The sequence below is a fragment of the Phalangium opilio genome, unplaced genomic scaffold, assembly GCF_054372755.1.
Source record: "Phalangium opilio isolate 3A_F unplaced genomic scaffold, DU_Popi_V2 ptg001662l_1, whole genome shotgun sequence".
Lineage (NCBI taxonomy): Eukaryota > Metazoa > Arthropoda > Arachnida > Opiliones > Phalangiidae > Phalangium > Phalangium opilio.
Window position 1 is genome coordinate 579,759 of NW_028324260.1, and position 14,810 is coordinate 594,568.

Consider the following 14,810-nt stretch of genomic DNA (forward strand, 5'->3'; position numbering starts at 1 on the left):
AGTGTGACCCCCTCCGTAGCGTAGGATTAGGTCTTCCCTATAGCCGGCCCAATTAGTCCGTTTTGGGTTGCGTATCTCCGTCCCCGCCGGGACAGAAGTAATCGCAACAGTAAAGCAGATGTGCCTATGATCCGACAGAGACGGTTCATTTGACACATGCCAGTTAGACACGGAAGACACGAGGTTTTCTGTGGCTAGCGTGAGGTCAATGACCTCCCTTCTATTAGAAGTAACAAAAGTAGGTTCATTGTTTTGATTAAGAATATAGAGTTTACAACCAACTAAATATTCTAGTAAATCATCACCCCTCTTGTTGCAGTCAGAGCTGCCCCACGTGATGTGATGAGCATTGGCATCGCAGCCAATGATTAGTTTGTCCCCTCTCTTTTCACATTGATTGACCAAATTGATCACCTCAATTGTCGGGAGAGAGTCCGCGTCGTGGGCAAAGTATGCGGAGGCAGCCGTGATAGTCAACTTGGCATGCCCTGTTAAAAAATTGAATGTAATCCCTCACCCCTTCGTATTGACATCTAACGTTCAAAAAAGAAACACCCTCTAAGGTTTAAAAACATGTGGTTGTTGAAAACTAAAAAACCCCTAAGAAAAGAAAACTATTTTTGTAAGATTTGGGTACCTTGAAAAAATTCCAAATGGAAAATAACCTGCGACGTGGGTGATACGTACGGGGTTTTTGAATCTGGGGTGGTCCCCCTTTGAAAGAAAAAAAAAACTTTACCTCTCTCTGTAAAAACTTCTACAAATAAAATCACTTGCTTTTAAGAATTCAAACCCTTAAGATCTCGTCACTTTAGCACCACAAAAAAGTGGTAAAATTTAGAACCTAGCCAAATAGGTAAAAAGTAAAAATACTTAGAAAATATTTAGCGCCTAGCCAAATAGGCAAAAATCACTTAGAAATTTTTCAGTCGGTTTTTAAGTGTAAGCTTTAAATTAAATAAGCTCTCCCTTCAATTAATAAGAGTATTCCGCAATATGGTGCCGAAACCCGGGAAAAACAAGGTTTAGACAAAAATTAAAAAATAAAAACGGATTAAAAGAACACGGGTTCTAATAGTGCACCGAGAACGAACTTTTCGGGAATCGCGCTAATCAAAAACATTCTTAAAAGGACTTTGAAAAATCAACGGCAATAAGGTACGGTGAAAAACTTTATTTGGAGAACAAAACAATTTTAAAATGATCACCGACCAAACTACAAAAAACTCTACTGGCTCGGGCCAAAGCAACCCGAGTGCGGCTTTAAACTCAACGAACTTAGCAGCGGAAAAAGGATCGCGAGCTGTGACGAGGCGCGCGGTTACCAAAATAGAAAACAAAATTAAAGATTTACTAGCCGATCTAAGCGTTACCGCTGGAGAATTAGAAGACGAACTATCCGCTTTAAAACAAAAAGAACTCAAACTCCAACAACAAGACCAAAATATTTGGCAATTAATACCAACAACAGACCAAAGCGCGAAAGACCTGGATCAAGAAAAGGCGGAGGACATCCAGGACGATATTTCAAGATTAAAAAGTCGCACGGAGCGAGGAATAAACGAATTAAACGCGGCATCCAGAGCTAGTTCCATCAGTGGATCTACGATCGTCAACCAAGCAGCGCCAGGAGCGCAAGGATTAAACAACGGAATTAATCCAGGATCCGGTACTCCAACATCAAATACAGGATTAACCGCCGGAGTCAACGTGGGAGCAACATTTTCCACGGCACCACCAAGCACCGGTGGACTCAGCGCCGGAAATCCACCAACGGGATATTTATACAGGACGCAGTCCAGTCTACCTTCGTTAGAAATAACAAAATTCGCAGGAGATCTGATGCAATGGGACGGATTCTTCACCAGATTCCAGTTGGCGGTAAGCCAAGCAAATTTATCTCCAACGGAGAAATTATCTCAATTAGAATCTCACTTAACCGGAGAAGCTAAGGAAACTTTAAAAGGATTACATGTCTCAGACAAAAGCTATGATGAGGCAGTTAGATTATTAAGAAACAGATATGACAAACCAAGAGTAGTTAAGCATATGCATATGAGTAATTTATTACACCTAGAACCTGTGCATGATCAAAATAACGTGAAAGGTTTACGCCGTCTTTACAACACTTGTGAAGTTAGTCTCAGAAGTTTAAGCGCGTTAGGGGTAGACACGTCACTCAGTGGATATTCTGTTTGTCCCGCTATATTAGAAAGCATCCCACAAGAAATGAGGGTTCAATACAGTTTGGCAGGGTCTTATGACGCGGAATTTGATATTGAGAAATTAATGGATTTCTTGGGTAAACAAATAGAAGCTAGAGAAATTTCAATTACATTAGGGACAAAAAACAAAGAAAAAATAAAACCAAAAGAATTCAGACCGTCAGAGAACGGACCAAAAACAGCTTCAGCATCAGCCCTAACAACAAGCGTAAACAAACAGAAAAATCAAGGAAATTTTAGAAATTTGCAAAATCAGGGAAATTTTGGTCAAGGAAATTTTAGAAATAATGGTAATTTTAGAATGCAAAGCAATGGTTTCAACCAGTTTCAAAACAGAGGTTCATTTTATTGTATATTTTGTGAAAACGAAGGTCATACTTCTACTAATTGCCAAAAACACAGTTTAGAGGATAAAAGAAGGTTAATTATCGAACAAGAACGATGCTTTATTTGCATAAAAAGGGGTCATATGGCTAGCGAATGCAATTCTAGGTATCAAACATGCAAAATTTGCGATGGTGGTCACAATGCGGCAATTTGTAATCAAAACAAGGCTAACAAACAAAATGTAGGTGGGAATGAAATTAAAAAGGATCTAGCACAAAACGGGGTAAACGCAATGACAATAACCTCATCTCAAGTAGAATTAGGTTCAGTTTTGTTGCAAACTGCAAAAACTACAGCTCAAAATCCCCAAAGCCCAGAAAAACAATTGGGCGTAAGAATTCTTCTAGATAATGGGTCACAAGCTACTTTTATTAGGGAAGAAGTTGCAAAGAAATTAGACTTACCCGAGGTAGGGCAAGAAACAATAACAGTATACAATTTTGCAAATAAAAATCCAAGCTCCGAGGTCAGAAAGGTAGTGAAAGTAGTCTTACAAAGGCAAGTAGATCCAGATGAAAGGGTAGAAATTCAGGCAATAGTTCTACCGTATTTATGTGAAGCCGTGGCTACTAATGAATTTCACAAAATTGAGGAATTAATGAACGAAAAGGGTCTAAAACTATGTGATCCTCCTAGCCAGGCAAAAATAGGCGAAACCAATATTGAAATTTTGATAGGAGTGGACCACTATTGGGAAATAGTCACCGGGGAAACTAAAAGATTTAGTAAGAATATGGTTTGTTTAGAAACACACTTAGGTTGGGTTATTCAAGGAGCCCAAAACGGTCCGATATTTCAAGTAAACAGCACAGCTGTTAGAGTAGGATTAGTTAACATTGGAAAAACATCAGATATGCTAAAATCCCTCTTTGAGCTCGAAGCCATAGGTATAGATGGGAACCCTAAAAATCAGGACATGGATTCAGAGTTCATGGAAAATTTTAAACAAACAACAGAATTTAAAGATGGGAGGTACCATGTTAAACTTCCCTGGCATTTAGAAAAGGAGGTCCTACCAAACAATCTCCCCCTAGCTATTCAACGTTTCAAACCCTTAGTTAGAAAATTTAAATCGGACCCAGAATTCTATCATGATTACAAAGAAGTAATCATGGACCAGCTAGAGAAAGGGATAGTAGAAAAGGTAGAAAACCCAAAAATAGGCGATAACAACCCAGGCACTTATTATGCACCTCACCAGGCAGTCAGAAGAAAAGATCACCCCACAACCAAGCTCAGGGTGGTTCTAGATGGTTCGGCCCACGCTAAAGGGGAACCGTCCCTCAATGATTGTTTAAGTAGCGGCCCAAATCTAAATCCTGAACTTTTACTATTGCTACTGCGTTTTAGAAAACACGTCATAGTAATTACTGCCGACATTGAGAAGGCATTTTTGCAAGTGGCCCTAGCCGAAAAAGATAGAGATTCGGTTAGGTTCCTATGGGTCAACGAAATAGATGGGAATATTAATGAGGATGAATTCATTGTACTCAGAATGGCAAGGGTAGCTTTCGGTTTAACCAGTAGTACGTGCTTACTAGCAGCCACACTTAAAATTAATGTAGAAAGTTTTAGAGAAGTAAAACCAAAAGCTGTTGAGGTAATCAACCAAGACACATACGTTGATGACGTTACTACTGGAGAAACTGACGTACCTAAAGCCTTTGAGCTGTCAAAAGACGTAGCAGAAGTGATTAGTAAGGCCAATATGAAATTAAGAAAATGGCAAACAAACTCAGACAAGCTTAGAGAACTTTGGAGACTAGAAAATACAAAGGCAAAGCGATCAGGCATACCATTCGATGGTAAACAGGAAGCTGAACCACAAAAACTATTAGGGTTAATTTGGGACCCAAGGGCAGACACATTCTCATTAGAAGTCACAAAAATTATTGAGACCTTACCCAACATTAAGCAAACAAAAAGGGGTGTCCTTAGTATTGTGGCACAAGTTTTCGACCCCATGGGGATTTTAGCGCCCTATACGATTAGAGCAAAAATGATACTACAGACACTTTGGATTGAAAAAGTAAGTTGGGATGAAGAGCTATCTGAAAAATTAGGAAAATCGTTTAGTCATTGGTACCAAGAATTACCACAAATTGGGAAAGTGGCAATAGACAGGTGCTATTTCAAGGAAGCTCCTGATAAAGTAACGAACATGTCTCTGCACTGTTTTTGTGATGCGAGCATGAAAGCTTACTGTGCGGTTATTTACATTCGTTACGTAATCAACCACAAGGAGGTAAAAGTGGCATTTGTTACCGCAAAGGCTAGGGTGGCTCCCTTGAAAGAACTTACCCTCCCAAGACTTGAGCTGATGGGTTGCGCAATAGGAGCTAGGCTATTAACTTATGTCAAAGAGGCTTTCAAAGAGGAAAATTTAGATGTTCATATGTGGACAGATTCAATGATTGCGCTTCATTGGATAAAGGGTGCATCAGAAGTCTGGAAACCTTTTGTTTCAAATAGGATCAAAGAAATCAAGCAACTATCCAACCCCGAAACTTGGGCTCACTGCCCAGGGGAACAAAACCCCGCGGATAAAGGTACAAGGGGGATGAAAGTTGAGGATCTTTTAAAAGGGAAACAGTGGTTAGAAGGACCGAGTTGGCTCGTGAAGGATGAAACCTTTTGGCCTAAATTTTCGGAAGACCAATCTAGAATAGAACCAAAATTAGATGAAATTAAAAGAGAAAGAAAAGTTGAAACTTTGGTTGTTAGATGCACCGAAAATAGAAACCTAAACAAAATAATTGACCTAAACAAATTTAGCTCTCTTCAAAAAGTGCTCAGAATCACAGCCTACATGATTAGATTTTTAGATATGCAAATCTATAAGAAAGCGAATGTTGTAAAAGGACCCATCCAAACAAGTGAACTAAATAGAGCTGAGTTATACTGGATTAGAGCTTCTCAAAAACTAGATTATTTAGAGGAAATTGAAACATTAGAGGAAGGAAAACAAATTAGCAATAACTCTAAAATTGTGAACCTATCGCCCTTTTTGGATGACCAAGGTGTGTTAAGAGTAGGGGGTCGATTAAAGGAAGGTAGCATGAGCTATGCAACAAAACATCCAATCATTCTAGCTAAAAATCAACAACTGTCAAAATTGATAATGAAAAGAAGCCATGACCAAGTTTATCACTCAGGTGTCCAAGACACCATAACTCAGGCGCGTGAGCGCTATTGGGTGATTTCTGGTCGGCAGTTGGCCAAAAGTGTAGTCAAAGGCTGTTATTTATGTAAAAAATACCTTGCTAAAGCTGGTGACGCACCTTTCGCTAATTTGCCGAAAGAAAGAATTGAGGAAACTCCATGTTTTGAAACCATAGGGATCGACTTTGCGGGGCCTATTTACGTACAAATAGCAGGGAAAAGCGAAAAAGCTTATATCTGTTTGTTCACGTGTGCTGTGTCAAGAGCCCTACATTTAGAGTTGGTGGCTTCCCTTAGTACTCATGAATTCCTACTTGCATTTTCACGGATGATATCCCGGAGGGGAATTCCCCACCTGGTATACAGTGATAATGGCAAGACCTTCAAAAAAGCTGATAAAGAATTACAAACTATTTGGAAAGTAATTAAAGATCCGGAAGTGTTGAATTTTTTTGGAAAAAGGGGAATCGAGTGGCGCTTTATCACAGATAGAGCTGCCTGGCATGGCGGTTATTGGGAACGTTTAGTCAGATCAACAAAAACTGTATTGAAAAAACTTTTGGGTAAAGCGGCTCTGAACTACACTGAACTAGAAACAATGCTTATAGAAACGGAAGCCGTGGTCAATTCCAGACCAATAACTTACGTTTTTAACGAGATAGGAGAACCAAGCCCCTTAACACCATCCCATCTATTAATAGGAAAAAGAGTGACTTGCCTCCCCCCTCAAAAACTTGATTTAGCCAAAAAGATACCAGCCTCAAAAGAGGAATTTATTAAAAGGGAAAAAAGCCGATTAGCATTAAATGATAGATTATGGAAAAGATGGAGAAATGAATATCTCTTAGAACTAAGATCGGCTCATAACAGTAAACTAGATAAAAAACAAAAAGAAATGAAAAAAGGAGATGTAGTCCTAATTCATGAGGACAAAGTTCAAAAACAAATGTGGAAGTTAGGCTTAATTAAGGAAGTAATAATAGGAAGAGATGGAAAAGTAAGATCATGCATAGTCAAAAACGATAAAGGCCATGAGATACGTAGGCCAGTGCAGTTACTTTATTCTTTAGAAGTAAATGAATAGACTAACTCAATAAAATAAATTAAGATTAAAATTGCATGTTATAAAATGTTTAAATAAATGTAATAATAATAAAAGGTAATATTGTTTAGCAAAAAAAAAAAAAATTTTGATTTGAAATCTATGTAAAAAAAAAAAAAAAAAAACTGTAACATTGATATAATTTTTTAATTTGTAATTGTGTAATGGAATGTAGAAAAGACAAAGTCTTTTGTGGGGAGTGTTAAAAAATTGAATGTAATCCCTCACCCCTTCGTATTGACATCTAACGTTCAAAAAAGAAACACCCTCTAAGGTTTAAAAACATGTGGTTGTTGAAAACTAAAAAACCCCTAAGAAAAGAAAACTATTTTTGTAAGATTTGGGTACCTTGAAAAAATTCCAAATGGAAAATAACCTGCGACGTGGGTGATACGTACGGGGTTTTTGAATCTGGGGTGGTCCCCCTTTGAAAGAAAAAAAAAACTTTACCTCTCTCTGTAAAAACTTCTACAAATAAAATCACTTGCTTTTAAGAATTCAAACCCTTAAGATCTCGTCACTTTAGCACCACAAAAAAGTGGTAAAATTTAGAACCTAGCCAAATAGGTAAAAAGTAAAAATACTTAGAAAATATTTAGCGCCTAGCCAAATAGGCAAAAATCACTTAGAAATTTTTCAGTCGGTTTTTAAGTGTAAGCTTTAAATTACATAAGCTCTCCCTTCAATTAATAAGAGTATTCCGCAATATGCCCAGTGGCCAGGACTAGATTCACGGCCGCCGTGTCCTGGGACGTGTACAGCGGTAGAGAGATACAACAAAGATCCCTCCGAACCAAAATACACGCCCTAGGTCTAGCAGCAGTTTGGTCATAAAATAGTGACCCCGCCGCGTCAAGACCGAGGATTTTGCCATGGCAAATCCACGGTTCTTGTATGAGGGCCAGATCAAGACCCTCTATAGCAAACCTCCTGCAGAGTACCGCAGAGGCCGCCTTACTATGGTGCAAATTGATTTGAATTGCACGTAGCGTCCCCATGGTCCCTAAGAGAGGGGTTCAGAAGGGACCTAGCTACACCTCATCGGTCCCGAGAGGGCTAATGGCACCTCCCCCCCCCCGACAGGCGAGCTCCCAGTCCCAAGATCCTCCCCCTCACCAGGACCACTAGAACGCTCATCGGCTGAACCCCGAAGGGTCCCATCCGATTCTTCCAGTAGGGTGGACTCATCCATGGAAGAACAGACTTCCGAATGAGCCACCCCCCTCCCCCTCTGTGCCTAGAGCGACACCAGAGAGCTCCTCCGCGAGATCCCCCATCTCGCTAGTCCCACCCCCGCCGCAGACTCGGCTACAGTGGTTTTAGTGGTTTCCGTGTTCTGAAGGAGTTTGAAGGAACCCTTGTCCACTCCAGTATAGCCCACGAAACCAGCATTCTTAATGGCTCCCAATGAGGAGCCATCAATGAGCAGTACCCAGTACCGTACGGCCCTGTCCACGTACGTCCGGATACATTTCCAGCGTTCAGTGGCAAAACCTGCATTAAGGGCCTTTAGGCGCCGAAACAGCACCGCCGGCTCCTTGGTGATCTGGTCCTTGGTGCGGAACATTACCTTAAACGGCTTAGGGAGTTCGCTAGCTCTCATTACTGAGAGCACCGCATCCCCCACCACCGAGTAGGCTAAGTTGTCCTTCAACCATTGCCCAGTGAACGAATCCTCACAGGAGTATACTAGGGCCCCGGTCGTCAGGCTAAAGTTCGCAAGGCGCGGTAGAGGGCTCCCGAAGGTATCCCATCCAGCGCCCTTAGAATCGCCTTCTGAATTGGGCCCACGTCTTCCTCCGTGATGACCGCCGTCGGATAGCCTTTTTTGACAATGGCCATCTTTTCTGAGCTGGCGGCGTCACTATAGGACTTAGCCTTTTTCGACGCCGCCTGCGAGGTACTTGGTGAGGGAGTCGAATCCTCCGCTCTGGGCCTCTTCATTGGGTTGTCACGAGCCATCGCACCCCCAGCGGGGGTGGAGACCGTTTCAGACCCCGATTTGACCTTTTGCCGAGCAATCCGTCGTTTGAGACGACGACGCACGGTACGTTTCGAGGGCTTGCCAGACACACGCACCGATAAATCGGCACGAGTATCGCTGGATACAAGCCCTTGTAAAGTGGTATCAGTGTGGGTTCTGCCTTGAGCAGACCCCTGCACCGTAGGTTTGGTAGTGTTAGAGTTGTTTTTATTAGATTTATCCATGGGAATCCCACGAGTAAGGGGGCAAGTAAAAGGTCACCACCCGGTAGTCCCCCACCCGGGTGGAAGGCTAGATACAACGGGGTGTCGCCCGGTGCCCCGAGGGGATCGTTAGCGATACCGTAGTTTTACTTCCCCAGTACCATGCAGCCCTCGGCACGATGCCTCAACACCTTGGCTTGGGAAGGGCGCGTATCCGCTTAGCCCACACAACGTAGTGGTTAACCAGCTCTCACCACCGAGGAGGTGTGATACTCCGCATCGATGAGGACCCAAGCTAGCGTGTGTGAAGTTAAAAACGCGAGCGGGAAGCCAAAGCAAGGGGGGGAAAAAGATACACCCTATCTAGCTTGCGTCCCCAACTTCGAGAGCCTTGCTAATACATTAGGCCCGAGCGAATTCGAATCTCGCCTCCGTCGTTTTATCCGTTTTGTTTTGAACACAAATGCAGTCAAAATGATTTAACTCGTTTAAATCGCGGAAGGGATGGCCGAGTGGTTAAGGCGATGGATTGCTAATACATTTTGCTCTAAACACGCGAGTTCGAATCTCGCCTCCGTCGTTTTAACCGGATTGTTTTAATCACAAATTCAGGCAAAATAATTAAACCCGTTTTAAATCGAGGACGGGGTGGTTAAGGCGATGGACTGCTAATCCATTGGGCTCTGCCCGCGCGAGTTCGAATCTCGCCTCCGTCGTTTTATCCGTTTTGTTTTGAACACAAATGCAGTCAAAATGATTTAACTCGTTTAAATCGCGGAAGGGATGGCCGAGTATTTAAGGCGATGGATTGCTAATACATTGGGCCCTAAACACGCGAGTTCGAATCTCGCCTTAGTCGTTTTAACCGGATTGTTTTAGTCACAAATTCAGGCAAAATAATTAAACCAATTTTAAATCGAGGACGGGGTGGTTAAGGCGATGGACTGCTAATCCATTGGGCTCTGCCCGCGCGAGTTCGAATCTCGCCTCCGTCGTTTTATCCGTTTTGTTTTGAACACAAATGCAGTCAAAATGATTTAACTCGTTTAAATCGCGGAAGGGATGGCCGAGTATTTAAGGCGATGGATTGCTGATACATTGGGCCCTAAACACGCGAGTTCGAATCTCGCCTCCGTCGTTTTATCCGGATTGTTTTAATCACAAATTCAGGCAAAATAATTAAACCAGTTTTAAATCGAGGACGGGGTGGCCGATTGGTTAAGGCGATGGACTGCTAATCCATTGGGCTCTGCCCGCGCGAGTTCGAATCTCGCCTCCGTCGTTTTATCCGTTTTGTTTTGAACACAAATGCAGTCAAAATGATTTAACTCGTTTAAATCGCGGAAGGGATGGCCGAGTGGTTAAGGCGATGTATTGCTAATACATTAGGCCCTAAACACGCGAGTTTTAAATCTCGCCTCCGTCGTTTTAACCGGATTGATTTAATCACAAATTCAGGCAAAATATTTAAACCAATTTTAAATCGAGGACGGGGTGGTTAAGGCGATGGACTGCTAATCCATTGGGCTCTGCCCGCGCGAGTTCGAATCTCGCCACCGTCGTTTTATCCGTTTTGTTTTGAACACCAATGCAGTCAAAATGATTAAACTCGGTTTAATCGCGGAAGGGATGGCCGAATGGTTAAGGCGATGGATTGCTAATACATAGGGCCCTAAACACGCGAGTTCGAATCTCGCCTCCGTCGTTTTAACCGGATTGTTTTAATCACAAATTCAGGCAAAATATTTAAACCAGCTTTAAATCGAGGACGGGGTGGCCGAGTGGTTACGGCGATGGACTGCTAATCCATTGGGCTCTGCCCGCGCGAGTTCGAATCTCGCCTCCGTCGTTTTATCCGTTTTGTTTTGAACACAAATGCAGTCAAAATGATTTAACTCGTTTAAATCGCGGAAGGGATGGCCGAGTATTTAAGGCGATGGATTGCTAATACATTGGGCCCTAAACACGCGAGTTCGAATCTCGCCTCCGTCGTTTTAACCGGATTGTTTTAATCACAAATTCAGGCAAAATAATTAAACCAATTTTAAATCGAGGACGGGGTAGTTAAGGCGATGGACTGCTAATCCATTGGGCTCTGCCCGCGCGAGTTCGAATCTCGCCTCCGTCGTTTCATCCGTTTTGTTTTGAACACAAATGCAGTCAAAATGATTTAACTCGTTTAAATCGCGGAAGGGATGGCCGAGTATTTAAGGCGATGGATTGCTGATACATTGGGCCCTAAACACGCGAGTTCGAATCTCGCCTCCGTCGTTTTAACCGGATTGTTTTAATCACAAATTCAGGCAAAATAATTAAACCAGTTCTAAATCGAGGACGGGGTGGCCGTTTGGTTAAGGCGATGGACTGCTAATCCATTGGGCTCTGCCCGCGCGAGTTCGAATCTCTCCTCCGTCGTTTTATCCGTTTTGATTTGAAAACAAATGCAGTCAAAATGATTTAACTCGTTTAAATCGCGGAAGGGATGGCCGAGTGGTTAAGGCGATGGGTTGCTAATACATTAGGCCCGCGCGAGTTCGAATCTCGCCTCCGTCGTTTTATCCGTTTTGTTTTGAACACAAATGCAGTCAAAATGATTTAACTCCTTTAAATCGCGGAAGGGATGGCCGAGTGGTTAAGGCGATGGATTGCTAATACATTAGGCCCTAAACACGCGAGTTCAAATCTCGCCTCCGTCGTTTTATCCGTTTTGTTTTGAACACAAATGCAGTCAAAATGATTTAACTCGTTTAAATCGCGGAAGGGATGGCCGAATGGTTCAGGCGATGGATTGCTAATACATTTTGCTCTAAACACGCGAGTTCGAATCTGGCCTCCGTCGTTTTAACCGGATTGTTTTAATCACAAATTCAGGCAAAATAATTAAACCCGTTTTAAATCGAGGACGGGGTGGTTAAGGCGATGGACTGCTAATCCATTGGGCTCTGCCCGCGCGAGTTCGAATCTCGCCTCCGTCGTTTTATCCGTTTTGTTTTGAACACAAATGCAGTCAAAATGATTTAACTCGTTTAAATCGCGGAAGGGATGGCCGAGTATTTAAGGCGATGGATTGCTAATACATTGGGCCCTAAACACGCGAGTTCGAATCTCGCCTCCGTCGTTTTAACCGTATTGTTTTAATCACAAATTCAGGCAAAATAATTAAACCAGTTTTAAATCGAGGACGGGGTGGCCGATTGGTTAAGGCGATGGACTGCTAATCCATTGGGCTCTGCCCGCGCGAGTTCGAATCTCTCCTCCGTCGTTTTATCCGTTTTGATTTGAACACAAATGCAGTCAAAATGATTTAACTCGTTTAAATCGCGGAAGGGATGGCCGAGTGGTTAAGGCGATAGGTTGCTAATACATTAGGCCCGCGCGAGTTCGAATCTCGCCTCCGTCGTTTTATCCGTTTTGTTTTGAACACAAATGCAGTCAAAATGATTTAACTCGTTTAAATCGCGGAAGGGATGGCCGAGTGGTTAAGGCGATGTATTGCTAATACATTAGGCCCTAAACACGCGAGTTTTAAATCTCGCCTCCGTCGTTTTAACCGGATTGATTTAATCACAAATTCAGGCAAAATATTTAAACCAATTTTAAATCGAGGACGGGGTGGTTAAGGCGATGGACTGCTAATCCATTGGGCTCTGCCCGCGCGAGTTCGAATCTCGCCACCGTCGTTTTATCCGTTTTGTTTTGAACACCAATGCAGTCAAAATGATTAAACTCGGTTTAATCGCGGAAGGGATGGCCGAATGGTTAAGGCGATGGATTGCTAATACATAGGGCCCTAAACACGCGAGTTCGAATCTCGCCTCCGTCGTTTTAACCGGATTGTTTTAATCACAAATTCAGGCAAAATATTTAAACCAGCTTTAAATCGAGGACGGGGTGGCCGAGTGGTTACGGCGATGGACTGCTAATCCATTGGGCTCTGCCCGCGCGAGTTCGAATCTCGCCTCCGTCGTTTTATCCGTTTTGTTTTGAACACAAATGCAGTCAAAATGATTTAACTCGTTTAAATCGCGGAAGGGATGGCCGAGTATTTAAGGCGATGGATTGCTAATACATTGGGCCCTAAACACGCGAGTTCGAATCTCGCCTCCGTCGTTTTAACCGGATTGTTTTAATCACAAATTCAGGCAAAATAATTAAACCAATTTTAAATCGAGGACGGGGTAGTTAAGGCGATGGACTGCTAATCCATTGGGCTCTGCCCGCGCGAGTTCGAATCTCGCCTCCGTCGTTTCATCCGTTTTGTTTTGAACACAAATGCAGTCAAAATGATTTAACTCGTTTAAATCGCGGAAGGGATGGCCGAGTATTTAAGGCGATGGATTGCTGATACATTGGGCCCTAAACACTTGAGTTCGAATCTCGCCTCCGTCGTTTTAACCGGATTGTTTTAATCACAAATTCAGGCAAAATAATTAAACCAGTTCTAAATCGAGGACGGGGTGGCCGTTTGGTTAAGGCGATGGACTGCTAATCCATTGGGCTCTGCCCGCGCGAGTTCGAATCTCTCCTCCGTCGTTTTATCCGTTTTGATTTGAAAACAAATGCAGTCAAAATGATTTAACTCGTTTAAATCGCGGAAGGGATGGCCGAGTGGTTAAGGCGATGGGTTGCTAATACATTAGGCCCGCGCGAGTTCGAATCTCGCCTCCGTCGTTTTATCCGTTTTGTTTTGAACACAAATGCAGTCAAAATGATTTAACTCCTTTAAATCGCGGAAGGGATGGCCGAGTGGTTAAGGCGATGGATTGCTAATACATTAGGCCCTAAACACGCGAGTTCAAATCTCGCCTCCGTCGTTTTATCCGTTTTGTTTTGAACACAAATGCAGTCAAAATGATTTAACTCGTTTAAATCGCGGAAGGGATGGCCGAATGGTTCAGGCGATGGATTGCTAATACATTTTGCTCTAAACACGCGAGTTCGAATCTGGCCTCCGTCGTTTTAACCGGATTGTTTTAATCACAAATTCAGGCAAAATAATTAAACCCGTTTTAAATCGAGGACGGGGTGGTTAAGGCGATGGACTGCTAATCCATTGGGCTCTGCCCGCGCGAGTTCGAATCTCGCCTCCGTCGTTTTATCCGTTTTGTTTTGAACAAAAATGCAGTCAAAATGATTTAACTCGTTTAAATCGCGGAAGGGATGGCCGAGTATTTAAGGCGATGGATTGCTAATACATTGGGCCCTAAACACGCGAGTTCGAATCTCGCCTCCGTCGTTTTAACCGTATTGTTTTAATCACAAATTCAGGCAAAATAATTAAACCAGTTTTAAATCGAGGACGGGGTGGCCGATTGGTTAAGGCGATGGACTGCTAATCCATTGGGCTCTGCCCGCGCGAGTTCGAATCTCTCCTCCGTCGTTTTATCCGTTTTGATTTGAACACAAATGCAGTCAAAATGATTTAACTCGTTTAAATCGCGGAAGGGATGGCCGAGTGGTTAAGGCGATAGGTTGCTAATACATTAGGCCCGCGCGAGTTCGAATCTCGCCTCCGTCGTTTTATCCGTTTTGTTTTGAACACAAATGCAGTCAAAATGATTTAACTCGTTTAAATCGCGGAAGGGATGGCCGAGTGGTTAAGGCGATGGATTGCTAATACATAAGGCCCTAAACACGCGAGTTCAAATCTCGCCTCCGTCGTTTTATCCGTTTTGTTTTGAACACAAATGCAGTCAAAATGATTTAACTCGTTTAAATCGCGGAAGGGATGGCCGAATGGTTAAGGC

The 14,810-nt window shown here is 42.8% G+C and overlaps 1 protein-coding gene and 7 non-coding genes across 8 annotated transcripts; all 8 read left to right on the plus strand.

Annotated features, from left to right (window-relative positions):
• The first annotated feature begins 1,200 nt into the window (after window positions 1-1,200).
• On the plus strand, window positions 1,201-6,858 carry LOC149582773 (uncharacterized). Its single transcript, XM_089864092.1, has 2 exons — window positions 1,201-2,384; window positions 2,526-6,858. Exons 1-2 carry the CDS (start codon window positions 1,201-1,203, stop codon window positions 6,856-6,858), a joined length of 5,517 nt encoding a protein of 1,838 aa, XP_089720218.1.
• Window positions 6,859-10,263: 3,405 nt separating this feature from the next.
• TRNAS-GCU (transfer RNA serine (anticodon GCU)) lies at window positions 10,264-10,345 on the plus strand. The gene has a single exon. It is a non-coding gene; the product is annotated as a tRNA-Ser (tRNA).
• A 485-nt stretch (window positions 10,346-10,830) lies between these two features.
• On the plus strand, window positions 10,831-10,912 carry TRNAS-GCU (transfer RNA serine (anticodon GCU)). Its single transcript has one exon. It is a non-coding gene; the product is annotated as a tRNA-Ser (tRNA).
• Window positions 10,913-11,396: 484 nt separating this feature from the next.
• Window positions 11,397-11,478, plus strand: TRNAS-GCU (transfer RNA serine (anticodon GCU)). Its single transcript has one exon. It is a non-coding gene; the product is annotated as a tRNA-Ser (tRNA).
• A 765-nt stretch (window positions 11,479-12,243) lies between these two features.
• Window positions 12,244-12,325, plus strand: TRNAS-GCU (transfer RNA serine (anticodon GCU)). Its single transcript has one exon. It is a non-coding gene; the product is annotated as a tRNA-Ser (tRNA).
• A 623-nt stretch (window positions 12,326-12,948) lies between these two features.
• On the plus strand, window positions 12,949-13,030 carry TRNAS-GCU (transfer RNA serine (anticodon GCU)). Its single transcript has one exon. It is a non-coding gene; the product is annotated as a tRNA-Ser (tRNA).
• A 484-nt stretch (window positions 13,031-13,514) lies between these two features.
• Window positions 13,515-13,596, plus strand: TRNAS-GCU (transfer RNA serine (anticodon GCU)). Its single transcript has one exon. It is a non-coding gene; the product is annotated as a tRNA-Ser (tRNA).
• Window positions 13,597-14,361: 765 nt separating this feature from the next.
• TRNAS-GCU (transfer RNA serine (anticodon GCU)) lies at window positions 14,362-14,443 on the plus strand. The gene has a single exon. It is a non-coding gene; the product is annotated as a tRNA-Ser (tRNA).
• Window positions 14,444-14,810: the final 367 nt, after the last annotated feature.

What these genes read in the sequence shown, in the direction of transcription:
- LOC149582773 (XM_089864092.1), top strand. Translation starts at nt 1,201, where the DNA reads ATGATCACCGACCAAACTACAAAAAACTCTACTGGCTCGGGCCAAAGC. An exon ending in AAACCAAAAGAATTCAGACC is followed by an intron (nt 2,385 to 2,525) that starts GTCAGAGAACGG and finishes TGGTAATTTTAG; the next exon opens with AATGCAAAGCAATGGTTTCA.